Here is a 27,126-nt window from a genome sequence, read left to right on the forward strand (position 1 = left end):
TCTGTATTTGTTTTGGAATGAGTTTTGTCCTGACCCTAAGAGGGAAGCACTTTAATGCCAAGGAATATATTGATATCCATAATAACATCAGAGAATCTACAGTGCAACACATGTTGGTCGAACATGCATACCAACAAATTCACGGGTTCAATGAACAAGGACAGAATTCCCAAATTATGTCCTTCATTGTTTTAGTAAATTTTTCACAGCATCCACAAATGGTTTCACAGTTTCGAGTGACTAAACTGAGATTTGGCCCCCACACACTGCCCACGAAGGGAGAGGGAGCAGAGCAAGTTGTGTTGTGCCACAGCCGTCGTGACCTTATAGCCTGAAACTGGCCAAATTGCAAAAAATAAATCAAGTCATAAAACAAGACGCTAAAAGAAAGTTAATTACTGTGAGTTGTTTTCAATAAACCTCAACCAATGGAATTATTTATTTCTGTGAGCCCCACTAACAACTTACTTTTCATTTTCCCTTTGGTTCTAGTAATGTGACATAAATTTTTGGTCAGTCTCAGGCATAGCCATCTTATGTGCTTGCCTGACCTGAATCAATCAGACTCATAGTTTGTGAGCATGTATCACAATATGTTGCCACATTAATGAAGGAATTGCATTGCGACACCTGACAATGCCATGCTTTTTTTTTCAATTGTCTGTGTTAAGTAAATGATGTTCAGGATTGTTTCCAGCGTCAAGCACCGGATAGCTATGTATGCACAGTTGTGTATAGTCAAGTGCCTTCCTCACTACATTCTAGCCGCCTCCCCCTCTCATATTATCCCGTGTGCTATGCATGTGTGTATTTTGTTTTTCAAATCGAGTCAATCAGCAGTGAATGAAATTCACTATTTTGCCAACAAAAAGACATGCATCTATGAGACCAGGATGCACAAACATTGAGATGGTATACTTGTACAGTAGGCTATATCACAGTTTGTGTCTCTTGTCTTACAGCCGTGTTCATGTATTCATCAAAAAACGTTTCCCTGTCCATGTTCAACTAATGCGTGTACAATAGAAAAATCATCCTCCTTAAAAGGATTAATGTATTTAACTGTACCCTTCCGGTTAAGGATCCCAGAGAGGGCAAATCCAAGCAACACCATTCCCAAGACAAGTCCATAAAGCAGCATGGAAGTGAAAACAGTAAAGACTTAGGATGATATGAGTTTCTAAAGGGATTGATTTATTATCCAATGCTGCTGTTTCGAACATTGTGTGCTTACAATTCATGATTTCATGTTGAATTTTGAGAAGAAATATTGAGAGAGAGAGAGGGGCAACGTTTCGCCACCAAGCTGTTATGTTTGGTTTTGTTTTTTAGGGATTTTATGGCGCTTGCAACACTTTAAGGCCATTACAGTGCCATCAAAAAGGGAGATGTCAGGGGAAAAGTTGTAGATCTGAAAGTGTTAAAGAAAACATTCCACGACTCCATTATCAATGTGCCCATTTCTTCATTACCTAAAAGTCCCATCCAGACCCAAGCAAAGTTCCTGCTATAAAGGATACACTCAAATGTTTACAAAGTATAAAATGTGTATTCAAAACTCACAACTGTAATAGTACATAAGAGAGATGATTTACAGGGGAAAAAACATTCATCTCTCAATAAAAAAAAACTTTATTCAATCACTTCCCTCTCAGTTAAGGATCCCAGCCAGAACCTGGAGAAAACTGAGCAATATCAATCTAGTACAAAGACGAGACCAACATGGTAATGGAGACGTATAAGGGGATAAAAGACAGCAAAAAATGACCTCTCTGCCTACCATGGAAGGTCAGAAGACCCCATTGAACTGACAAACCCTGATTTTTGTTTGTTTTTAAGGGTTTTACAGCGCTTGCAACACATTAAGGTCATATCAGCGCCAGTAAAAAGGCAGAAAAGGGAATAGTAAAAATTTCTAGAGTTAAAATTAAAGCACCCAAGAAAAGGTAACAAAGGTGAATTGGTTCAAATCGGAAACAGATGTAGATTCCAAGAGCACACTATCATAGTACTTAGTTTGAGATCAAAAAGTCTCATCCAGAACAAGCACAGGTCCCCACTAAGAGGAATACACTCAAATGTTTACAAATTATGTATAATATGAAAACAAAACTAATACAGTACATAACAGAGATTTACAAGGAAAAAAAAATATCATCTCCCAAAACTATAACTATATATTTGACTGTATCCCTCTCAGCAAGGCCAACCGGCCTGGGCCAGGACAAACCCTAGTAATCTCATTCCAAGACAAAGACAGAAAGCAAGTTGGAAAACAGATATTAGGGGGATAGAAGACACAGTATGTACCTCCCCTGCCCACTATGGGAGAACCCTGGTTTTTATTGTGTTGAAAGAAAAACAAAAATCAAATCAATATCCGTATATTATTTTTATTTTTTATTTTTTTGCAACAATCTTTTCTTGACAGATCACATTAATTATCAACCATTTCAAAAGAAAGCAAAAATTTGTGCACGAAGCATTGCTTCTAAAATTTCTATAAATATTATATATGAACACAGATGGATCCCAAAATATATTTTTAAGTTGTTGGATAGTGATTGTGTCACTTTATGGTCAACCCAACGCCCAAGGAAAAAAAAGATGGTATACAACATAGGGGACAGTATTTGTTTTTAAGGGTTTTACCACGCTTGCAAAACATTAAGGTCATAGCAGCGCCAGTAAAAAGGAAGAAAACAGGATAGTAAAAAGTTCTAGAATTACAATTACCACCCAGCTAGTGATTGACTTTAGGAGAGTGAAGGAACCGATAGAACCGTTAAAATTAAAGGACCAATTCGTCCAGCGAGTTCCTCACTACAAATACCTTGGTGTAACGATTGATGACAGGCTCAAGTGGGATGAACACTTGAAAATAATTAGGCATAAGATGTGCAGACGTACATATTTTTTATCAAAACTCTCTCAGTTTAGAATAGATAAAACCCTCTGCACATTATTTTATAGAGCAGTAATCGAAAGTGTTTTGTCATTTTGTATAACAGCTTGGGGAGGCAATTGCTTAGCAGTGGAAAGGAACAAAATAAATTCAAATATTAAAAAATCCATTAAACGCTATATAAATGATGTTGACGATGTAGATCTTTTATACGAGAAATTTTGTATAAATAAAATAACTAAAATATTAAATGACCAGTATCATCCACTAAGACCATCAATTATTATGTCAGAAAGAAGTGGTCGCCCTTTCTCTATTTCAACGAAAACAGAGAGACACCGAAAATCTTTTCTGCCGTCCAGTATTAGGCTTTATAACAACAAGCAATAATCATTTTATATAATTATTTCTCATTTTTACTTTTTAAAAATATAAATATTAATTTATTAATTTATTTGTTTTGCAATCTTTTCAATTTTCAATTTATAGTGACAGTTTTAACTATTTTACAGTGTTGAAATTATTCATATTATAAAGCGCAGCTCTGGTTATAGAGCTGCTCCTTTTTTATATATATACATCCTATTTCCATTGTATTTTTATCTTATGTGTAAATTATAACACGTCTGTACAAAAAATTTCCTTTTTGGGATGCAATAAAGTATTATTATTATTATTATTATTATTATTATAAAAAACGGTAGGACAAAGGAGAATTGGTTCAAATAGGAAACAGATGTAGATTCCAAGAGCACACTATCAAAGTACTTAGTTTGAGTTTTTTTTTTTTTTTGTTTGTTTGTTGCTTTAGGTCTCTTCCAACACAATTGAGGTTATATGAGAGACCGCTGAAACAAAAAAACAAGCAATCTAACAAAAATAGTACAAATGTAAATCAAAATCATAACCTAAACATATCATAAGCTAAATTATAAATAACCAAGAACAAACAGGCAGAGGATTTACAGGAAAAAAAATATCCCCTGTCAAAAATACAATCACAAACCAAAGAAGCAGGATAGGCTAGTAAAGAGAAGAAGAAACGACATCACTATCGGATCGTACACCCATGCGAACATCATAGGTATACGATTCAAGGGTGATGCTCCATCCAACCACCCGCTAGTTTGAGTTTGAGATCCAAACACAAGCACATGTCCCCACTAAGAGGAATGCACGCAAATGTTTACAAATCATACATAATACGTAAACAAAACATAATACAGTGCATAAAAGAGAGATGATTTAAAAGGAAAGGAAAAAAATATAATCTTCCAAAACTAACTAGACTGTTTCCCTCTCAGCCAGGGCCAGGACAAAACCAAGTAATCTCATTCCAATATAAAGATAGAAAGCAAGTTGGAAAACAGATATAGTGGGATAGAAGACACAGCAAGTACCTCCCTTCCCACTGTGGGCGGTCAGGAACCCCACCCAGACTTCCATGTAGGTATCGTTTCAGTGTCTGTAATGCTGTCAAGTCACATGCACACAAATTGGGAGATACTCGATATTTTACATCAGCAAAAAAAATCCTCTCCCTCGAAAAAAAAATATACATATATGGGCATCTCCGACACAGATAAAGGACTCAAGCAAATGCCAAGGGTAATCTTGATGGGTATGTGTCCTTTTCTATGATTTAAGGTTATACCATTTGATGAAGAGAAGCTTTGCATGAAATATGTTCATATATGCCCTTTACGAGAACAAATTTCGGGCTTTTAAAAATTTTAGCAAGGGGTATCCCTGATGAAATAATATTCTAAATTAAACAAAGACATACAAAGATGGAACATGTGAGTACTATCCATGCTGTGCTCAGATTTTACTAAGTTCAGCCTGTTCTTGAAACTGTCTTTCCACTGCCTTTTTCATAGCTTGGAAAAAATCGTCCAATGTAATGGGACATCCCTTTTAAGAATAAAAAGAGGAAAGAAAATGATGAGGAAATGGATCATACAATTTATTGGTTATAAAATGTTGCTCATTTACAAAGTGATAGATTCTCTGCTTGTTTGTTTCTGTGTTGTTACTTAAATTGTCAGTGATTTTGGTTGTTTTCTTATCTTTATGGTATTTTTATTGTTGCTTTTTTCACTTAAACTTATGGTGTGGTTAATTTTATTTGTGTTTGGTTGAAAATATCTGAGTTAATTCATGATTCCTAGTTGACAATTAATAATAATAATAATAATAATAATAATAATATAATAATAATAATAATAATTAATAATATAATAATAATAATAATAAATAATTAATAATAATAATAATAATATGTAATAATATATAATAATAATAATAATAATAATAATAATAATAATAATAGCAGTAGATGACACTTGCAAAGGGCATTTTCAAAATTTTAAAATACTCAAATTTGCGCATTACATTGTTATTAAAGAAAAAACCAAATGCATTTCATATGTCACAACCCACATATGAACACACACACACACACACACACACATACACACACTGGTACATAAAATAAGTACACAGAGCCCCACATATAACATAAACACACACACACACATTTGAACATTCACACATAATGTTATAAACGTATGTCTAAGATTAAAAATAGGCATATTATGTGAAAAGGAAATGTTTTAGTTAAGATTTAAAAGAATTAACAGTTGGTTATTCCCTGGTGGTAAAAGGAAGAAAATTCCATACACAGGGTCCCATGACAGAAATGGATTGTCTGCCAAAACAATTGTATTTAAAAAGTGGAATTAAACGTTAAGCTCTATCAGATGATGATCTTAGTGATCTGGAAGGTGTATAAGGATATATAGGTTCTTCATGTAGATAGGGGCTTCATCATTAGCGTTTAAAGCATATCATGGTGATTTTGTACGTCAATCTCCCTTTGATTAGTACTCAGAGAAATTCGTACAAAATTGGGAGGGAGTGGGCCATTAACGTTTTTCTTAAAGTTAATTTTGTGGCACTGTTTCGAATGCCTTGCAGCGGAGAGAGTTTATCTTGACTTACACCTGAAAGAAGGGAATTGCAGAAATTGATACATGATAAAATTCGAGTGGTAACAAGCTGACTTGCTACCTCAACAATCAGATGGTTATTTAGTCTCAAATAGTGGCAATTTTCTTTAGATAAATATTTTACAAACATCGATTTGTGTTTTCAGGGATTCATTGTTATCAAAAGAAGACACCAAGGTTTTTAAGATATTTTCAAAAAACATTTTTTGAAAATTCAGACAAGGCTGATGGTACATTTTCAAGAGCACACATCCAAGGACTGACCACCAAATTTTAAAGGATTTTCATAAGGCATTGCTTCATCTAATTGAACTACTGGCTTTTTTTCTGTTACTTAAGTAAGAAATTAGCCAGTCAAGGGCCTTTCCTTCAATGCCAAAAGTCATGTTAAACCCAGCCAAGAATATACCATAATCTATGGTGTCAAAAGATGCAAATAGATCTAAAAGATATACGTTACTTTTGACAATGGCGTTGAGAATGTCAATATTGATTTTCATTAGAGCAGCTTAAGTACTATGAAAGGCCTTATAAACAGACTGGAGAGGTTCAGTAAGATTATTAATCAAACTCTAATTTTAAATAGGATGGAAAAGAAAAGAACCTGAATTCAGAGATAGTATCTTCCATTTGGTCAAAATTAAACCCGACAATTCAGTCACTCAGAATTCTGCTAAAACTAGATCCCTTTTTTTTTAAATTTTAAATAATGTCTATTGTAAGTTGTTGCCATATGACATCTTTTTAAGTCCCACGATAAATAGTTTCTGTGTTTTGTCAGTCCCTTCAAAGTGGGTGCAGTTGATGGCAGTTTATTTAATTAAAGCGCGATACATCATTGGTAATGGCAATTGTATTGTATTTTTATATGATCTCTATTCTACAGTCACAACACTATCAAGTAAATCATGCATAGCGATAGAAATTACAAAGTTCTGTTGCTAATGTCATCTGTGTGGGTGTTAGAGAGACACGAGGGGGGAGAGGTTGCTGATTTGAACCTCAGTCAGTAGTCAGGTTCCTTCCCTTATCATATCTTTGCTCTCATCGTCATTGAAAGCAATGCAATGAGAGGAACCCAATTGAAATGGATAAAGTAGCTCTGACAGAGCTGGTATTAAAGGCTCTAAAAAAAACTCTTGCTATGAATGGCTTTGAAAAATAATTTTTGGCGCATTTTTTTCCCCTTCCATTTTAATTACTTACTAATATTATATAGAGAAATGGGGATGGGACAAAGGAAAAAACATCAATTTAGGTGAAAACCAACAAATGCATCCTCTAGTGATTCATCACCCACTGCATTTCAAGCATGGCCAATAGCTAGCAAAAATTAAATGGACATGTAAAGCAATTGTTTAATAATGATTGTGAAAAGTTTTTATTGAAATTGGAAAACAAATACGATATATTACGATATATGGCAAAATATAATATGATAACATATAATGACAGCATAAGTAGAATAGATAAGTGGCAAAAAAAAAAGTTAGTAATGTTACCAATGATAAAATGTTGATAAAAGGTTCATACAAGTAGAAACAAGACAAGAGAAAACACACCATCTCCCTCCACAACCCCCACCCCCATTTGTATTGCATGCACAATATAGTCAATCAGTAGTAGGTCCCTGGCTTGAATCCCACTGTGGGCAATGGAAATTTGAGTCCTTGGAAATTCTCTTTACTCACATTTCTTTCACCATACTCACTAATAAAATATGTATCTGACCAAAAACATCAATGTTTCTTACCAGCATCACATATTGTCCCATATGTTAAGAGTTATTGTTTGACTTAAAGCGCTTTGAGCACATTTAGTGGATGTTGCCCTATAAAAAAAGCCTATGTCTAAGAACACACTTCTTACCTTGAGGTACATGGCATGGGCTATAAATGGGATTTTCCTCAATGCTCTGCCACTCAGACCTTGGCTCTTGCTGTTGACATTGACCATAATGAATGTAGAAAGGAAAATTTACAAAGGATTATTCTCTTACTAAGCTATATGAATTGACTACGAAATATAGATATTGTAAAGACAAGTATTCACTGAACAATATTAGAGAGAGAAGTACAAGGATACAGCCACTGCTGCTACCACCACTACATAATAGTAATAGTATCATCATTATCACAATTGGTCGGGGTTAAATAATAATAACAACAACAAAAATGAGAATAATAATAATGATAATAATAATAATAATAATGTACTTTATTTTATCCAAAAAAAGAAAAGGAGAAAGAAAAAGAATTTGAGTAAACGTGTGTGTGTGTGTGTGTGTGTGTGTTAAATTGTTGATATAATAAATCATGTGGGAAAAAACAAGCCTTCAAATGGCAATATAAAACATTAAATTTATTCATATATTAGTATAAATAAAATTTAAAATCAAATGTAAAATTAAGGTAAAACAATAAGACTAATTATATACAGTATAAAATAGCTTAAATTAGTTGTAGATAGGAACTATGTGACAGTACACTTTAAGGGATGAAAGATTTCTTGTGTTTCTCTTTCTTTGTTTATATAGACAGATGGCGGTTAGTTCTCTTGGAAAAATTATAATGAATGTACAATGGGTGACTTTCATCCCTCAAGGTATTATTTAGTCTGTGACACAGAACTGGTTATACAGTTTTACTCTAATATAAAAATATTATTTGTACATCTGCCTGCCTTTTCACAATTTTATCAATCTTTCCTACATCACGGTTCCTGCCCATGCGGTAATGCAAAAATCAATGATGCTCTCCAAGACTGATCTAAATAAAAGCATACAGAGGGCTGTGTCAATTCCGAGTTCAGCTAATTTCCGAACAAAGTATATCCTTTTATTCAACTCTATACAAGTTCTGCATGACCAAGGGTCTTTTCTTGTCCTATCCCTGATCTCATCGTTCCCTTTTACTTTTGTAAAGTTATAACAAATCTAAAAAATCAATGATGTAGAAAGACACTTCTATTACCTGGCAATCTCATATAGTTTTAAACTATAATGAGTGGCGTTGTTCTCAATGAATCTAGTGATTTCCAAGGACCGTACATCCACTAATTGTTGTGTTGGACTGATAACACCACACTGTTGGATGTATATTTAAACATTTAAATGGTACAACAGAAACAAGGTAGATTTATCATGTGAAAATAAAGTTTTGAATAATACAGTTGCAATCGAAGACAGCAACAAAATTAAAGTACTTCCCCAAGATCTCATGACAAAATACCTGAAATAAATAACTCGGTTTTGAAGTTTCACAAACTTGGGCAAGTACATTTATATAAAAGGAACATCTCTGTATCTTGTCAGTAATTAACATTTCTTTTTATATTGTTTGTATTAGAGAGAGAAGGTGTTGCCCTCTTGATAGTCTGGCAAAACCACAAATCACTGTTGGAAACCTATAAATGAAAGAATTCTATACACAAGATATAGCTCACAATACACCAAACTACCGATCCTCACATGTTACGCACCCGCAGAGGATGCTGATGAAGAAAACAAGGAAGAATTATGATATTTTCAGAATGGCTGTTGAAAATACACCAAGACACGATATGCTCATGATCATTGGAGACCTAAACGCAAGAGTCGGCAATACAGTTGAAGAAATCAAATCAGTTGGAAATGATGGCATGATCGCATTCATCATTCTGGTTGATTTTCAAACAAATAAAAAGATGGTGTTGGCTGGGTCACTTCCCACCCCGCACCCAAAGAAACGTGGTGAAGGACCATGGAAAAAGAAATAAAGGACGCAAAAAAAAAAAATGATGTCTGGTGGATGCCCTATGTGCCTCAAAGCCTGAAGAGGATTAAGTAAGCATTAGTAAAGAATACTCTTTTTTGTAACTTCTTATGCAATTCCATAATATCAGTTTACAAATAGAAATTAACAATGGGAAATTTAAGACCAAAAAAATACTAGCGGAAAATTAAAATAGATTTAAATGTTTTAGCATTTGTTGTAATGTCATTCTATACTCTAAATGGTAATGAAAAACAAAAGCAATATTTTTTTGATATACTTAACACCATCATATCACATATTGGGTCCAGTTCAATTTTTATCTACTTAGGGTGGCTGCATTCAGTTTGGAACAAGATGGCTGCCTTATACATGCCATTCCAATTTAAGATTTATTGTACAAAATATTGTGTTTGTTCAATCACAGGAATATATATCTCATAAAGCATGAATGACCGAGGTTGAAATCAAAACTGTTGCATATCTTTAGTTGAATCTTTCATGACACAAGAATTTCTTTTATCTAAACTAAAGAGAACTGAAACAAAAATAATAATAATAATAATAATAATAATAATAATAATAATATAATAATAATAATAATAATAATAATAATAATAATAATAATAGTAATAATAATACTACTACTACTGATAATAATAATAATAATAATAATAATAATATTAATAATAATAAAGCAAAACAAAACAAACAAAAAACTGACCCTCATCAACTCAGTTAAACATGAGTGGTAGATAGAATAGATGGCTTTTGTGGAAGGGTGTCCCACAAACTGTTTGATATCAGCCCGGTCTACAAATGCCAAGTCTATAGCTCCTGTGATGTTCGATGTTGTTAGAATCAAAACATTGGGGTATCTGGTAAAAAATGACAACAAAATCAAATAATTTGGTATTCATCAGATATTGCCAGTATCAAAATGTTTGTTGTATCTGGTATAAAATGGCAACAGTGGCAAGCAAATTATTTCTTGTCCATCAGATATTGTCAGAATCAAAACGTTGGGTCATCTGGAGTAAAATGGCGACAATATCAAACAAATATTTCTTATTCAACAGATATTGTCAGAATCAAAACTTTGGGGTATCTGGTATAAAATGGCGAAATTATCAAACAAATTATTTCTTTTTCATCAGATATTGTCAGAATCAAGACATTGACATATATGGTAGAAAAATTAAAACAAAATAAAATAAATTATTTCTTTGCACGAAAACTTAGAGCCAGGTACAACAATGTTGTTTAACTGTAGATGGTTGCGTTGTCTAATGTCAGCAAGGGCAATAAGATTTACCCATGTGATTTATATTGAGGCATTATAAACTCAGTATGAAGAAAAGACGCATGAGATAACAACTCCCTAAGATACTTTTAACCCATCCACCAAACATGTAAAGAATGGAAACACCAAAAGTGTATCTGGACAGGGTGTCCAGGGAAATCCAACCTTAAAATTTCCTACCTAGAAGTGAAATTTCCTACCAGATATTTTATACACACAGCGTTCTATACGCTTAAAAAAGACAATCCTACTTAAAACAGGTCTTATCGCAACACAATCCATATTTATTTTAAAGTAAGAGCAGAGGTGAAAATGACTGGTCAAAAAAGGAGGAAATTTCTCAGTGCACAGATCATGACCCATCCATGCGACTATAATCTATACATTTGAATTTCATAAAAATTTGCTGAGATGCAACCCAAAATGTTTCTTGCAGCAATTTTTGACAACACTTGGAGGAATTTCAAAAGTTAAAAAACGGATAGCAACTTATAAAATCTTATCTACTTAGAGAATGGTACCATGTGATTATACAATGTCAAAAGCCACCACCCACCCCCATTTTCACTTTTAAAAAATACTCATATGATTTGTTGGTATTAGTGGTAGAGATGATAGTGTTTTGGTAGTTGTAATGGATGTAGTAGTGGTGATTGTGATGGTGGTAGGGATTATGATGTAGCAGTTGTTGCAAAGGTAGTGGTGGTGGTAGGGATGAGATGATGATATGGTTGTTGTAGTAATGATGTTAGTGTTATGGATAGTGATGTGGTGGTGGTTATAGCAGTGGCGATTGTGGTGGTTGTAGTAGAATTGACGTGGATAGCCACGGTGATGTGGTGGTGGTTATAGTAGTGTAGGGGGTAGGGATGATGATGAAGTAGCGGTTGTAGTAGTGGTGCTGGTGGTAAAGATGATGATGTAGTAGTAGTTGTAGCAATGGTGGTGTGGTGGTGGTGTAGTGGTGGTGGTAAGGATAATGATAATGTTGTGGTAGTGGGGATGATGATGTGGTGATGGTTGCAGTTGTGGTGTGGTATTGGTGATTGGGATGATGATGTGGTGGTGGTTGGAGTAGTGGTGGTGGTGGGTATGATGATGTGGTAATTTTGTAGTGATGGTATGGGATGTGGATGTGGTAGTGGTGGTGGTTACATTAGTGAGTGGTGTTGGTGATAGGGATGATGATGTGGTAGTGTTTGTAGTAGTGCAGTTGTAGCAGTAAAATAATAATAATTTTGTGCACAGCAGTTGTCCTTCGCACATTTTTGATATCGCATTTTAAGCAAAAATTTCTAATTTTTCTCATTTTAAAGGAAATTTCACCCTCAGTCCCATTATTTCCAACATTTCCAACCAAGTATGAAATTTCCGACCAATTTCCAACTTTCCGACTTCCCTGGACACCCTGCTGGATTATGATTATATTGAGAGCTCTGATCAAACTTGGAATTACAAAGAGTTTAAATTGAGAGTCAATGCCGAGTATTTGGTGTTATAACACAAGGTCATGAGACTAGAGAGCAGATTCAATAAGGCCTATAAAATTGAAAATGGAGGGGCCTTGATCACATGGTATGATTTTCAGAAAGTTATTGTAGTGCGTGCTGCTGCAACAATAATGATTGGCCTCATTTCATTACGTCTACAACATGAGACAATATGATTAAACATTTACTTGAAAAAAAAGACAAAGTTCAAGGCTAAAAAACATTGAGAAACATTTATAAAAATTACTTTTTAATTTGATCAAGTTGTGTAAGCATAGCGTTGACCACTCTAATGGCATCTGAGGGCTCCATTCCATTCATTGCACTCTTTCTGGCTGCAGTGAGACTCTCAACCTAGAAGAGAATGTTAACGGTTTTACACTCCAAACAGCCAAACATTGTCCATTATATACAGATCAAATTCAAAAGTAAAATCATGAAATGAAAAGAAAAAAAAAACAACAAACAAACAAACAGGAAAAGACATTATCATGTTCATATTCCTTGAACTCCTCAATTATTTTTTCTAATTATATATTTTAAAAATTAATATGAAATATAAAAGGCATAACAAAAATAAATTTATGTAATTTATTTTAGTAAAAATAATTTCTTAAAGTAAAGAAAAACAACAAACAAAAAAACCTCATCAAATTGGAAAATCTTGTTAAATTTGATAATCAGTATCCTCAGGTTGGTGTCAGTCATAAAAAAAAAAAGGATTAGATTACCAAAATCAGCTAGGCAAAATTCAATTCAAACATAACTGCATAACACTCTTTTACTCACCTCATCTATAAGGACACATATCAAAGACTTAGGGTCTTCCATGTAGTCTTGGATCTTTTGAAACATTTTCATCACCAACTTGCCGCTCTAAAAAAAAAGAAATAAGATGATATGAAAAAAAAATGTCAAGCAAATAGTTTAACATCATAACACATTTGTGATCTTCTGCCTCAGTGTGGTATTATGTTAGGGTAATTTAGAGGTTAAAAGTTAAATTTCTTGTCCAGAATATGGCACTTCAGTTAAGCTTATATGTTTTATTGAGGAGGATAAGTATTCTTTCTTAAAGAGACAAAATCTAAAATTTCTCATTTGTGCTTATTTCAACTTTTAAATCCCATTCTGCCATCAGCCTCATCCCTCTATAATACCAATTTCGAGAGACTGATCACATTTTGTAAATAATATGCAGAATCAAAATACGAAAAAAACTGTTAAACTGTCCTTCTTCTTTATATAAACAGATACTGTAAGGTAGATTATTAATGTTAATGGCATATATCAAACACAAAAAGAAAATGTCGGTACTTTCCCTATGGTCTGACCCAGGATTGACAGGAGTCACTATATTGGCTTTATCATAATATACTGCAGCAGAAAATAAACAATTCATGTCATCCCCATGGAAAAATTTGTCTTTAAGTTTTAAGGTTTATTTTATGGTAATACTGAAATACCATAGTATAGGCATATATCCCATTACAACAGTGAACAGTAGATATCTTGCTCAAGGGAAAAGAGATGCCAAAAGCTGTGCTGGAATCCAGGAGCTCCTGGCATGGGACTGATGCCCTCCCCACTTGGTCATCTCACTACGAGCACAGTAATTAACTTTATATGATCTCAATATAATGTGATACAACTGAGATAATTCAAACTCAATACATTTAGAAAACAAAAATATCCTAGAATTAAACATTCCTTTAAAATAATGCAATTCATTAGTAAGCTCAAACCTCTGAAAACCATTTAGAGAAAAGACTGTGACTGTTGATCTCCACTAGCTGTCCATGAGAATAACGATCTGAAAGGCGGATACACAATTTCTGAGCCAGAGCTTTACACAGAGATGTTTTTCCTGTCCCTGGTGGTCCTGAAAATACAGAAAGATTATTTTTGCAACTTAAGCAAAGACAATTTCCATATCTAAAGCCTATAAGCACAAGGTAGAGTAAAAAGAAATAAAAGCTCTCGTGGTATCTATAGATGTGTAGATACACATCGTTCTAGCCTACATTTTAGAGCATAAGCCTTAATTTTTTAGAAAGATCATACATGTATCAATGACATTCAACTAACATCCACACAGTGCCATGTGTGCTGTCTTATTTTATTTGTTTTAAAATCTTTCATTCACTCGTGAAGATATAGAAAATGACATTAAAAGAGTCAAAACTATGAGATAAAATAACAGAGCATATGAACATGGTACATGTTATTTTGCATTAGCGAATCGTGCTTATTTTTTAATATTTTTTTTGTTTTTAAAGAGTTTTACGGCGCTTGCAACACATTTAGGTCATATCAGCACCAGTAAAAAGGAAGAAAATGGGATAGTCAAAAGTTTTAGAATTACAATTAAAGCATCCAAGAATAAGGCAGACAAAGGGGAATTGGTTCAAATAGGGAACAGATGTAGATTCCAAGAGCACACCATCAGTGTACTTAGTTTGAGATCACCTAAAAGTCTCATCCAGGCATAAGCACAGGTCCCCGCCAAGAGGAACACACTCAACTGTTTACAAATCATACATATGTAAAAGGAAAAATAATACAGTACATAACAGAGAGACGATTTACAAGGAAAAAAATATCACTCCCAAAACTAACTACACAATTGACTGTTTCCCTCTCAGCCAGGGTATCCGGCCAGGGCCAGGACAAAACCATTTAATCTCATTTCAAGACAAAGAGAGAAAGCATGTTTGAAAAAAGATATTGGAGGAGAGAAGACACAGTATGTACCTCCCTGCCCTCTATGGGAGGTCAGGAACCCCACCCAGGGATCGTGCTTATAAACAATCTCTTCGTCCTACCATGGAGGAGAATGACCCTGTTCCAAGATATAATACTACTGTTGACATTGTGGTCAGAAAATAGTAGGGTAGTGCTGGCATAATTCAACAACTGGGGATGAGATGAATGACATATAAAATCAATTTAAAAATTATTTTCACTTTGCATTAAAGTGATAATATATGAAAAGAGTAAGAGGAAAATATCTTTATTTATTCATCTAAAAGTAACCCTTCAGAGCTTTTTAGACCATGGAGCCAGAGTTTATCCTAGTTTTTGTGGTGTGAAATGGACAATAGCAATTACTTGCTACCCTTTGGATAGGACATTAGTCTATTACAAAGTACGTTCAGCCAGATCTAACAGAACCGGCTACCCATTTATTGCAGGATGGAAGGGTGGTCGGCAAGGAAATTTAAAAAAAAAAAAAAAAGATGCCATCATTGCAGATCTATTTCAAACAATACAACTAGAATGGATATAAAGTATACTGAAATGATGAAGAAAGGGAATAGAACATTGAAAATCAAAACGTGAAGTAGAGGATGTGTTTTGTTTAACAAAGACAACTCGCATAGAAAATAGACCCCCTGTAGTTATCAATACCACATTTGAATTCCAAAGCAACATGTCATAAAAGCACTCACCCTCATTTTGATTGGTTCATCATAAACTAATGAATCCCACAATCCTTGGAAATCAGATGAAGGTAAAAGCCAGTGACTGGCTGCTGACATTTCCTCCTCCTCAAGCATTTCACACCCAACGCCATCTGTATGCATTTGAAAAACATGAATCTCCAAAGTACAGGAAGACAAGTCAACTACCTGAAAGAGATAATTTTTGTTGATTTAACATTTACTCAATTTCTTACCCAGAATATAATTCATAAACCAAATAAAATGTTAAAAAAGGAACATAATAGTCTATTATTTTTTCTTTAGATATAAATATATTAATTCATTTTGATAATAGATATTTAATTATTAGGCCATTTTCGATATTAATTTAATAGAATGGATTTAATAGTGAGTTTACTGAGTGCGGCGTTTGATAGCTTTTTTTTGTCCTCTCAATTAGTGAGCCGACTTTCTTTGTTCTTTTCCATTCCTCTTTGTTCCTCGATAGTGTTGTAAATTCGGTTTTATTGGCATTGACTTGGAGGTTATATTTCATGAGGGTATTTTGTATGATGTCTATATTTGCTGGTGTTGATCCAATAAAATCGACATCATCTGCATAGGCGATTTCTCTAGGGATTGCATTCTCAATATGAGTCGTTGGTTTTGGAATGACTTTTCGAACTTCTTTCAGAGCGTGTTCTAAGTATATTGTGAACAGAATCGGGCTCAGACTATCTCCTTGGGGGGTCCCGATGTTACTTTCGAACTGCGTCTGTTTTGTGGCCCCGTATATCCTTGGTTGTATCTTTGTGTTGCTGAGGAGAAATCGGATTATTCGGAGCTCGTCTTCGTCTACTATTTCTGTTAATATCTCCAAAAGTTTTCCTCTGTCGAAATGGATTAGAGGTGACAAAATAAAGAGAAAAACCAAACTGAAACTGTACCATGCTCTTGTAAAACCGGTACTTCTGTATAACTGCGGCACTTGGGCGTTGACAAAATCCGAAGAAGAACACCTGGATGCCTTCCATCGCACACAGCTAAGAAGGGTACTGGACATCAAATACCCAAAAAAGATCTCAAATGAATCACTCTATAAGATCACAAAAGAAAGACCAATCTCCCTTGACATTTTACAACAACGATGGCAACTTTTCGGTCACATACTACGCAGGGACAAAAACATACCAGCTAACCAAGCCATGTCGGGATACTTCCAAAAACACGGGAACCTTTTCAGAGGAAGACCGATCACAACACTCCCTGTGATCCTAAACAAAAACCTCACAACACTTGGACAAAGCATTCGTCTCATAACGGCAGGGGACCTTGAAAATCTGAGAACCCTAGCAGAGGACCGGCAATATTGGAGACACCTCACACAGGAAATACTGGAAACAGCCAAGGCGACCCGATCTTTCGGTCGAGACGCGAAAGGCATCTAAGTCAAGTAAGTCAAGATTTAATAGTTGCTTACTGCAAACGCAAATCAAAATAAAATCTGATCTTCATCAATCCACGGCACCGAAAATCATGCTGAACCTGAACATTAAGCAAAAAGCCCCGGTTTCTGTGATCTAGCCTGAACGAGGCTTGCCGATTACACGAGATGAAGCTGTCACTGAGTAATTAATTACCGCTGCAGGCGATTGAGTAAGGGGAGATTACTGAGTAGCAAAATTATGCATAAAACATGCATTTAAAAATTATTCTGTACTAAATGTTCAAATTATGAGTCAGTTTTTCTTCAGTTTACTTAAAGACCCATCTTTCTTCTTTTAAACTGCTTTTAAATGAAGAAAATTCATCCAGAAATAAATTATTACGGTATGAAATAAAAAGGCACCTAAAATTTAGAATTTTACCAAAAGTACATTGGATAAAATATTAATTGTATTAAAATGTCACCAGACAGATTTGATTTTTTTACATTATATGATAGTTAACATGTTCTATTTTATCATAGTGAAAACAGAATTGCCATTTAAGCGACGGTTATTGAGTTATGGTCATTTGAAGTGAAATCAGCTAAAATCCTTGAAAGTGAAAGAATGTTTTGTTACTGAGTTACTGACAAAGTTAATAATTTGAATTATGTCTTTATATTGTTATGTGTAATCCGTAGCAGTCTATTAAAACCATAAATATCATAAAGCCAATGTTTATCACGGGTTCTCTATCATTTAAAGGACACCAACCATTGCTTCTTAACCTTTATTTAGGACTGTGGTATATATCTCAAGTAATAGCTGATCAAACAATACCAGCTATCAAATCCTGCTCTTTGGACAAAATAATTTTTAAAAACCATCCGCGATAAATATTGGTACTTATATTTGTACGCTTAATACTCTGTCTTTATCCAAATTAATAATAGTCAAATTCCATAGTGATATTTCCACTCGTTGTCCTGTTGACATTTTTTATACTATATGCATTACCGGTGATGTGAATATTATTTCTGGCCCAAACCCTAAAACCCAGCACCACCGATAGACTAGTGTCCGATCCAGAGGGTAACTAGTGATTTTTATCGTAATACTACAGAAACAAGGATAAACTCCGACTCATGGACTTAGTGGGTCTTAGTTACTATTTGCCTATGTAAATCGAAAAGAAACTCAAATCTCTCGGGTGGAAAGAATGTAAAATGTAAAACGCCTTCAAAGACAAGCATTGTATCATAATGACCGACACTAACACGAGGGATGATTTTAAAAAAGAAGCAAAAGATTATATTTATTATGCTCGACTATATCTAGGCTCGATTATATCTAGACTATAGAATCCGGGCATCAGTAACATTGTTTATTTATAATCAAATAAACATTGAATTTTCACTACAGCCAAAACTGCAATATCGGACGGCATTGCTGGAAGAAAGCATTATTAAGTCAGTCATGCCACTATACTTTGCACTGTGTTAAGAAAGAGTATTAAAAAGAAACTCTCTTAACAAATTATTTTGGATTCAATGATCATTTACTATTGATATGAAATAACTCTACACTCCGCTATACTAGCCTATTTGCACTGGTAGGTTCGTGAAAAATGGATATTATTCAACTTTACAAGCATGTAACTTGGCTTTAGTGACTTAAATGAGCAAGATATTTATAGCACTATAATTTGCATTCTCTTGTCTTTTAAAAAATGTTTGGTCTACGGTGACATTATTTAAATACTTCACTTAACAAAACCTAACTTTTTATGGTCTTCTTACAATTTTTATGTCTAAACTTATCTATGGTTTAACGATCAACGGCGCAAAGGATTATTATGAGTTTGGTATCATAATAAAATTTGATTTTATCTTGTTTTGTTCCCACCTAAAACAATTCATTAACATAACATAATCTTAAAGTGTGCGTGATTAAAGACACCGATAAAATTGGCATATCGTTGAAAAAAATGGTCAGTCAGAAGTGCTCGTACAGGTAGCACAATGAGGTCAGTCAGGGGTCAGATAGTCGTCTAGGGTGGAGATTTAATGACTTTTGGATTTTCAGCTAAATGTTCATTCGTTCGGTGCCGTGAATCAAACACTCATTTGTGTCAATCTCTAGTTATTACAGAATTATCTGGTTTATGGAGACACCAATCTAATTAAGCATTTAAAATTAATATAAGGCTTAGAAATTGCAATGTCTTGGGCAATTGTTTGTTTGTTTTGTGTTAAAAGGGTTTTACAATGTTTGCGAGACATTTAGGTATATCAGCACCAGTAAAAGGGAAGAAAATGGGATAGTAAAAAAATTATAGAATGAAAATCAAAGCACCCAAGAAGAGGTAAGGCAAAAGTAAATGGTCTAAATAGGGAACAGATGTAAATTCCAATTAGTTTGAGATTACCTAAAAGTCTCATCCAGACACCAGCACAGGATCCCGCTAAGACAGACCGCGAATTGTTGTAAAATTACGAAATTTTGGCTCCAATTTCAGAACTTCATGAGCACCTCTTAGTCATTAAAACTTATTGAAAATGAGGGTTGATGACATACAACATATTTTTTTAGGATTTAGAAGTATTATTTAATCCATGTGAGGGTAAATTGTTGATTTTTAAAGTTAACTATAGCAACTACGACTTTTAACTCCTAAAAAAAAACAAATTTTTAAATTTTCAAGTAGGCAGGTCTGCTCAGGGGAACACAATCAAATGTGTTTACAAGATATGTTCAAAACAAAAAATATAATTACCAATACATAACAGAGAGATGATTTACAAGGGGAAAAAATTTCTCTTATACTCTCTTATACATTTGTTTGATCATTTCCCAAGGAACAAAGTAATCCTATTCCAAGACAAAGACAGAAAGTAAATCAGAAACCAGATATAGAGGGATAGAAGATACAGCGAGTAACCTCCTGCCCACCATTGGAGACCCCACCCAGTCTGGGCAATTACATTTCGAAACACCAAATAAATCAAGAGACCCCGACTGTGGTAGTATTGATGCAAGTGTTGAAGGAAGTTAATAATAAAAGTAGGTTGTAAATCTAAATTGATCTATTTTACAAAAAGTACTAATTATAATTACCCGTCTCTGAAGACCAGTATTAATGTCTGACATATCACAAACTGACACATAATCCACATTATGTAAAATAAACTCATCTGTGAAGTCCTTGAATACTGTTCCACAACATGCAGCTTTCTTATCACTTAAAAACTTTCTAACTTTTTCTTTGATTTGACTTGTTTTACCAGTACTGAAAAATATAATGGTCAAATACACAAATAAGTGAAAGTAAGGCATTATAAAAATTGCTATTCATGGACCATATCTTAAGGAAACAGATAAGTTGTTCTGTTGTGGTGTTATAAAACAAAGTTTAAAACATTTCATGAAACATAAACAGTTGACTCCGGGTACATAGACATCACTGAAGTCGATTTTCACCCAAGCCTTTTTTTTTGTCCTAGGTCTCTCCTATATAACACTAGTAAAAAATTTAAAAAATACTCCACATAAGTCAATGTTGGTTAAGTCGATTTTTTATGACTCATGATAGAATCATAAATAAACATACATTTTCATTGAACAAAGCTACCGGTAAGTTTTTCATTGGATAAGAACATCTACAAAAAATTGGCTTAGAGTGATGCCTCATTAACAAGGCCTGTAAGTACAGCAGAGGATTTCGCACTTCTTCATATAGCTATACAGAGGTGAGAGCTGGTACATCATGCTTCATTTTTATAATGACCCTTTTCAGGGCTACCCTCACTGTTCCCGATTGACTTGCGTTGTTTACTCACTCTATGACTATTTGCTTTTCTTGGATCAATTGCTTGACTTTTTACATACTATGAGCATGTATGTATCACATCAAGGTCCCAACACCAAGGTTGCTAGGTTGGATTATTTTAATCCAAACCGCCTATTTTTGGATTGTTATTTTCAGTTTGAATTTTTGGATTATTTTGCCTGTAAGAAATTTTCAAAATTATAAATTATTTCAAGTAGTAATAATAATAACACATTTTGGATAACAATATTTATTATCATTACTCTCTCTATCAAATAGGGTAAGATTTCGGATCGGAGGGTCCTGGGTTCGAGCCTCGCTCTGCGCATAGTTGAGTCCTTGGAAAAGGCTCTTTTCTCACTTTCTCTCATCTAACATTGCCTAATAGGCGCCACGGGTTGTCCTCTTCATGTTGAGGTGTCGCTGTTGGCCAAGAACCTCTTGTAAAGCGCCTTGAGCATGTTTAGTTGATATTGCACTATATAAAAGCTCAAAGTTTGGGAGGTTGGACATTTTTTCTGAAATTTGGATTATTTTTTTAAAATCTGGATTTGTTCTGTCACGGTTTGGATTGTTTATAAAATATTATCTGGCAACCCTGCTCAAAACTCAAATGCCTTTCAGAAAGGCATCCCAAGCAATTTTTCATCTTCCTACCAGAGATGGACAATAAATCAGGAGGTCCCTCTGGTGTAAAACACTGTCTTTGAAAAATGATGCTGTAAATCACCTAACAGGCTGAATGTCTTGTCCTATGTGTTGTATGTATGTTGCCCACCAGGAAAAAATATTGACATCCACTTATCCGGAGTCAACAGTATGAGACTTACAAAACCAACTGATCATTTAAATAAATAAATGAATGAATAATTTTTTAAAAACAAACAATGACACAAAAGATCAAAATAAACCCAAAACAACACAATCTATTTCTTTTTTTTTTTTCTTCTTAAATTATTGATAATGTGTCTTGTTCTATTGTACCTGTTTGCTTAATTCAATCAAAATAATAATACCTAGATATTTGATGATTCAAAGAGCATCCAGAGGCAAGTTTACTTCCTTTCTTTGTGGAAATAAGAAAATTATGGTGAGCTGTATGTCATGATCATCAAAAATAAACAGTACCAAATCATAAAATTTACTCCATTGTAAGTATTTCAAGTATTAACTCCAACAAATAAATACCTGAAGGGATTTCTTAACACTTCAACATGACAAATGAGGGGTAACTCATTGATATCTTTCATGTTCTGTACACAGTCTGTCGCAGGAAGAGCATCTTGTAGCGATATCATCTGACTGACGTCATCCATATTTCTAATATAAAGTAAGAGGTGATCACTGTGCCGACCTTTGGAAAGAACGTAAAACTCATAAAGTACTTACTTGTTACTTCTTTTTAAGGAAGCATTTCACATATTTAAAGAGACACAGAAATATATAATGGTTGGATTTTCTAAATTTGCATCCCTTCAACCAAATAGGTGCTTTTGAGCAGCAAGAAGATGGTTGTATCTGTAGGATTCATGAAAATCTTATTTTGAAATTGAAGGGGTTAAAAATATCAAATTCAAATGACTTTTGGACACAATGCCTCTGTGAAAGTGCTGATTACATCATTATATGGAGGCAAAATGCAAAAATTGCATGAGTGGAAAAAAGTTTGTGAAACAATTCAATTCAGGAGAAGAGGATGTTTGTTGGAAAGAATTAGAGTAAAAATGATGATAGTGTATTGAGATTACACATGTAGAATTGTGCTGCCCTGTCCCTTGTTGTTGAAAAAAATTTTCAATTAAAATCAGGCACTTAGTTTTGAGGCAGATAAAAATTCTCCTCCTGTATGTATGCAGCAATTAAATTTTCTCCTCCTTTATGTATGCTGCAAATTGATTTTGTGATGACCAAGATACCCACAAATTCAGGGTGAAAAAAATGCCAGACCTTTTCCAGACACATAAACTCCAAGATAAGATAGAAGGAAAGACTATCAAAATTTTTAAAGAGTTTCAGATGTCATATAAATAGTATGATGCTTAGCTGATGCAGTGAAAGAGTTGGTAATGATGGTGGTGGTGGTTATACTACGGTCGTGATGATGATGATGTGGTCGTGGTTGCAATAGGGGTGTTAGTGATGATGATGTGATTGAGGAGGTTGTAGTTGCAGTGGTAATGATGATAATGTGGTGGTGGAGGTGACTGAAGAAGTGCTGATAGTTATGATAATGTGATGGTGGTGGTTGCAGGAAAGGTGGTAGTGATAATGATGGGGAGGAGGAGGCTGAGGTTGTGGTAGTGGTTGCAGTAGGCATGCCTACCATCAATTTCAAATTTCAGGGACATTATACGGATAAAACCTCAAATTTCAGGAACAATACATTGCGCAATAGTAATGTCTTAAAAGACAGTCGAACGTCTGACATCAAGAGCGCAATATTAATATGGTTAAAATGGTGCTAAAGGTTATTATAAAAGTATGTGTAGTTAATAATCTGCTTGCAACTAAAGGGGCATCCTCACTCACTCTTTAAATAATATAATATTACTTGGAAAACTAATCAAGATAACACTGCCACTGGTGAGAATGACTGACCGCAAAAAAAAAAAAGGACATTTTTCTCCAACCATTGTAATAGAGAATAGCTTACCAATATCCAAATGATATGGTATGTTGATGGCTGAGATCTGGTGGTGGGGGTGGTTGTAGTAGTGGTGGTAGGGGTGATGGTGTGGCGGTGGTGAAGGTTGTGGTAGTGGTGGTAGGAATGATGATGTGATGGTAGTTGTAGTATTGGTGATGGTGGTAGGGATGATGATGTGGTGGTAGTCGTGGCAGTGGTGGTACAGAAGGTGATGTGGTGGTAGTAGTTGTAGTTGTGGTGTAGTTGTATTAGTGGTGGTAGGAATGATGATGTGATGGTAGTTGTAGTATTGGTGATGGTGGTAGGGATGATGATGTGGTGGTAGTCGTGGCAGTGGTGGTACGGAAGGTGATGTGGTGGTAGTAGTTGTAGTTGTGGTGTAGTTGTATTAGTGGTGGTAGGGATGATGAGTTGTAGTAGTGGTGGTAGGAATGATGATGTGGTAGTAGTTGTAGTAGTGGTGGTGGTAATTGTAGTAGTTGGGGTAGGGATGATGATATGCTGGAGCAGTTGTAGTAGTGGTGGTAGGAATGATGATGTGGTGTCAGTTGTTGTATTAGTGGTTGTAGGGATGATGAGCTGTTGTAGTAGTGAATGTGTGGTGGTAGGAATATGATGATGTGGTAGTAGTTGTTGTAGTAGCGATAGTAGAGATGATAATGTGTTGGTGGTAGTTGTAGTAGTGGTGTTAGGATGATGATGTGGTGGTAGTTGTTGTAGTGGTGGCTGAGATGATTATGTGGTGGTAGTATAAGTATAATGGTCGATTTTTTAAATATCTGGGACAAAAAGTAAACTGAGTATTTTCCGGGTAAGCCATTATTTTCTAAAACAAATTTCCGGAAATTCTGGGACGGTAGGCATGCCTGAGTAGGTGATGATGATGATGTGGTGTGGTGGTTGTTGTAGTAATGATGACAATGTGATTGTGGTGGAAGAGATGATGATGATGATGATGATGATTATGAATGGTTTGTTTGTTTTTAAGGGTCTTACGTGTCAAAAAGAAAATGTTTGTTTTGTTTTGTTTTTAAGGGTTTTACGGCTCTTGCAACACATTTATGTCATATAAAGGAAGAAACGGGATAGTAAAAAGTTCTTTTTTTTTTTTTTTTTAAACCCAGGCCAGCTTATCTAATTACCCTTTTAATTAGTATCAAATTATTAGATTGAATTCCAATATGTTAGATGTTGGGGCGGTCGGGTGTCTTCTGTCATTCTATGTCGCCACAAAATTCTTTTAATCTTGATATTTATCCATTTATTGTTATACTTATATTTGGGTTTTTGTTTTTTTTACACTGTTAAGGATTGAAAAGGTTGAATAGTTAAAGTATTATTGTGATTGGGGATTTCATCGGAGGATTAGGGGTTACTTGGGCGAATATTAGGGGGTATATATTGGGCTGGTGATTTGTAATGATGTTATTCTTTTAGACAGATATGTAATAACATAGGATATAAGAGGTAGGTATGGATAGATGGGGAATAGGTTGTTTTGGTGTTCTGATTGGTGGGTCGCTGGGAACCTGGACCAATCAGTCAACCGGGTTAATTTCTGTGGAATAGCCTGGTAGAAAAGGGGGGAGGGGGAGGGGGAGAGAGATCGCTTAGTTTAATGGGTTTCTGACTGGTGAGGATGTAAGGGGCCTATCAGATTGTCGGATTATTCGAATAATCGAAAGTTTTGTAATTGCAGGTATTAGAGTATATATTATGGTTGGGAAATAATATATTAGAGGAAAGTTAGGTTTAAGTTAAGGGGGGGGGGGGGGGGGGGGGGGTTAGTTTGTTTCCATTGGCGGATTGCTGGGTACGAGGACAGTTGGCTTACAGGATTATTCAATTCAATTGTATTTCTTGGGGTATTGTTACATTATTGTGGACATATCTATGAGTGGTAAAGGAATGTTGATTAATTGTTAGTAACCTAATCCCTTGCTCCCTAAGGAGTCCAAGGGTAGCCATCCACTTTACCACTCTCTAGCCGAGCGTCAGTCGCTGCTTTAGTCTACTATGCACTTGGTCATTCCCTATGCAGCATTGGTTAATGCACACTGTATTACACTGTAATTTACACTATGGGTTTGGTTAAGGTTATGTTATTTGAAATAAAGTAGGGTTGGAAGGGGGGGGGGGGGTTAGGAAATGTGGGCTAAAGAGTACAGACGTTTTTAAAATTATGTAACTATTATTATTTATTTATTCAGAGTCAGCCTTGACTGATCCCGGCTGCATTCGTTGGGTCTGCGAGTCTAGACACAGCGACGCAGCTTTTTCGGCCACACCTCAGGTGGGTGGGTGGGACCAGATCCCTCCGGCATGTTGCGCAGCATACGCAGTGCCCCGCGCCACCATTTCGCTATATCGATGCGCCTAATTCACCGAGGCCATATCGGAAGCTTTCGATTTATTTTTTATTTATATCATATTTACACTCATGTGCCACATCCTTTCCTTAAAAAAAAGTTCTAGACCCACAATTAAAACACCCAAGATAAGGTAAGAACCTGGGGAATTATTTTAAATAGGGAACAGATGTGTAGATTCTAAGACTAAGAAGAGCACACTATCACTATCAGTTATATTAGTTTGAGATCACCTAAATGTCTCATCTCATCCAGACACAAGCACATGTCCCCACCAAGACCAAGAAGAAGACACTCAAATGTTTATTATCATGTAAAAAAAAAAAAAGGGAGACCTTCCGAAAGCTCCTCGTCAAAGGAAACAACCCAAGTATTAAAAGAGGGATTATGTTGATGGGGTGATTTTATTAAAATTATCTATTATATTATCGCAGGAAATGATGATTTTCATTGCAATGGGAATTGACAGTACCGACAGTCCTGAGACTTCGGTACCTTCTAGCCTAATTACGGTAATTTCTCGGTACCGAGAAATCGGAGAAATATTGTTTCCACCCTGGCCCAAAACTAAAACCCGTAGCTTAGTAGGATAGGGGATTGTTATTATTAAATATTATCATAATAATTAGAGATGAATAACAGACTCAGACGTCTAGAGATATCTCTATCTAAGTCTAAGTTGGTTCCACCGGCGCACCTCCTCTGCTCTAGGAAATAAATTTTCAAAACTAGCCTAGACGTCTAATATTAATGTAAAGAAGACTTTCCATCAAATTTGAATGAATATATTTATGAAAGTGCCCTCTTTCAAAATACCACGGTGAAAGTAATCTGACATAGACTTCGGCAGAATTATTTAATCTTTATCAATGTAAGAAGTAAACCAACCTAAATTACTCGATCAGCTTCATTGTTTATATTTTCCCACTTTCATATTTCGAGCAGAAGGCACACTCACTTCTCAGAAA

General features: G+C 34.9%; 2 protein-coding genes across 2 annotated transcripts in view; one reads left to right on the forward strand and one right to left on the reverse strand.

Annotated features, from left to right (window-relative positions):
• The first annotated feature begins 105 nt into the window (after nucleotides 1-105).
• The window catches only part of LOC144977331 (neuroguidin-like), a 197,343-nt gene continuing 170,322 nt past the window's right edge, over nucleotides 106-27,126 (forward strand). Inside the window, exon 1 of the mRNA XM_078922413.1 lies at nucleotides 106-118. The gene's annotated coding sequence lies outside the window, so the exon portion shown is untranslated. The remainder of the gene's footprint in view (nucleotides 119-27,126) is intronic.
• Nucleotides 3,684-27,126, reverse strand: LOC144977329 (pachytene checkpoint protein 2 homolog). The gene is made up of 12 exons (XM_078922408.1): nucleotides 27,047-27,126; nucleotides 22,331-22,496; nucleotides 20,431-20,602; nucleotides 15,914-16,093; nucleotides 15,287-15,377; nucleotides 14,207-14,343; nucleotides 13,251-13,337; nucleotides 12,709-12,815; nucleotides 10,393-10,546; nucleotides 8,889-9,001; nucleotides 7,786-7,855; nucleotides 3,684-4,819 (listed from the first exon to the last, which is right to left on the reverse strand). The coding sequence occupies exons 2-12, from the start codon at nucleotides 22,456-22,458 to the stop codon at nucleotides 4,727-4,729; spliced, it is 1,332 nt and encodes a 443-aa protein (XP_078778534.1). The 5' UTR covers nucleotides 22,459-22,496; nucleotides 27,047-27,126; the 3' UTR covers nucleotides 3,684-4,726.

This window comes from Berghia stephanieae, chromosome 7 (genome assembly GCF_034508935.2).
Source record: "Berghia stephanieae isolate SIO BIC M18660-M18661 chromosome 7, UCSD_Bste_1.3, whole genome shotgun sequence".
NCBI classification, from domain to species: domain Eukaryota; kingdom Metazoa; phylum Mollusca; class Gastropoda; order Nudibranchia; family Aeolidiidae; genus Berghia; species Berghia stephanieae.

Coding starts and splice junctions, on each gene's coding strand:
- LOC144977329 (XM_078922408.1), bottom strand. CDS start 22,458: ATGGATGACGTCAGTCAGATGATATCGCTACAAGATGCTCTTCCTGCG. Junction 20,603..22,330: donor GTGTTAAGAAATCCCTTCAG/GTATTTATTTGT, acceptor TATATTTTTCAG/TACTGGTAAAACAAGTCAAA. Junction 16,094..20,430: donor ATACTGGTCTTCAGAGACGG/GTAATTATAATT, acceptor TATCTCTTTCAG/GTAGTTGACTTGTCTTCCTG.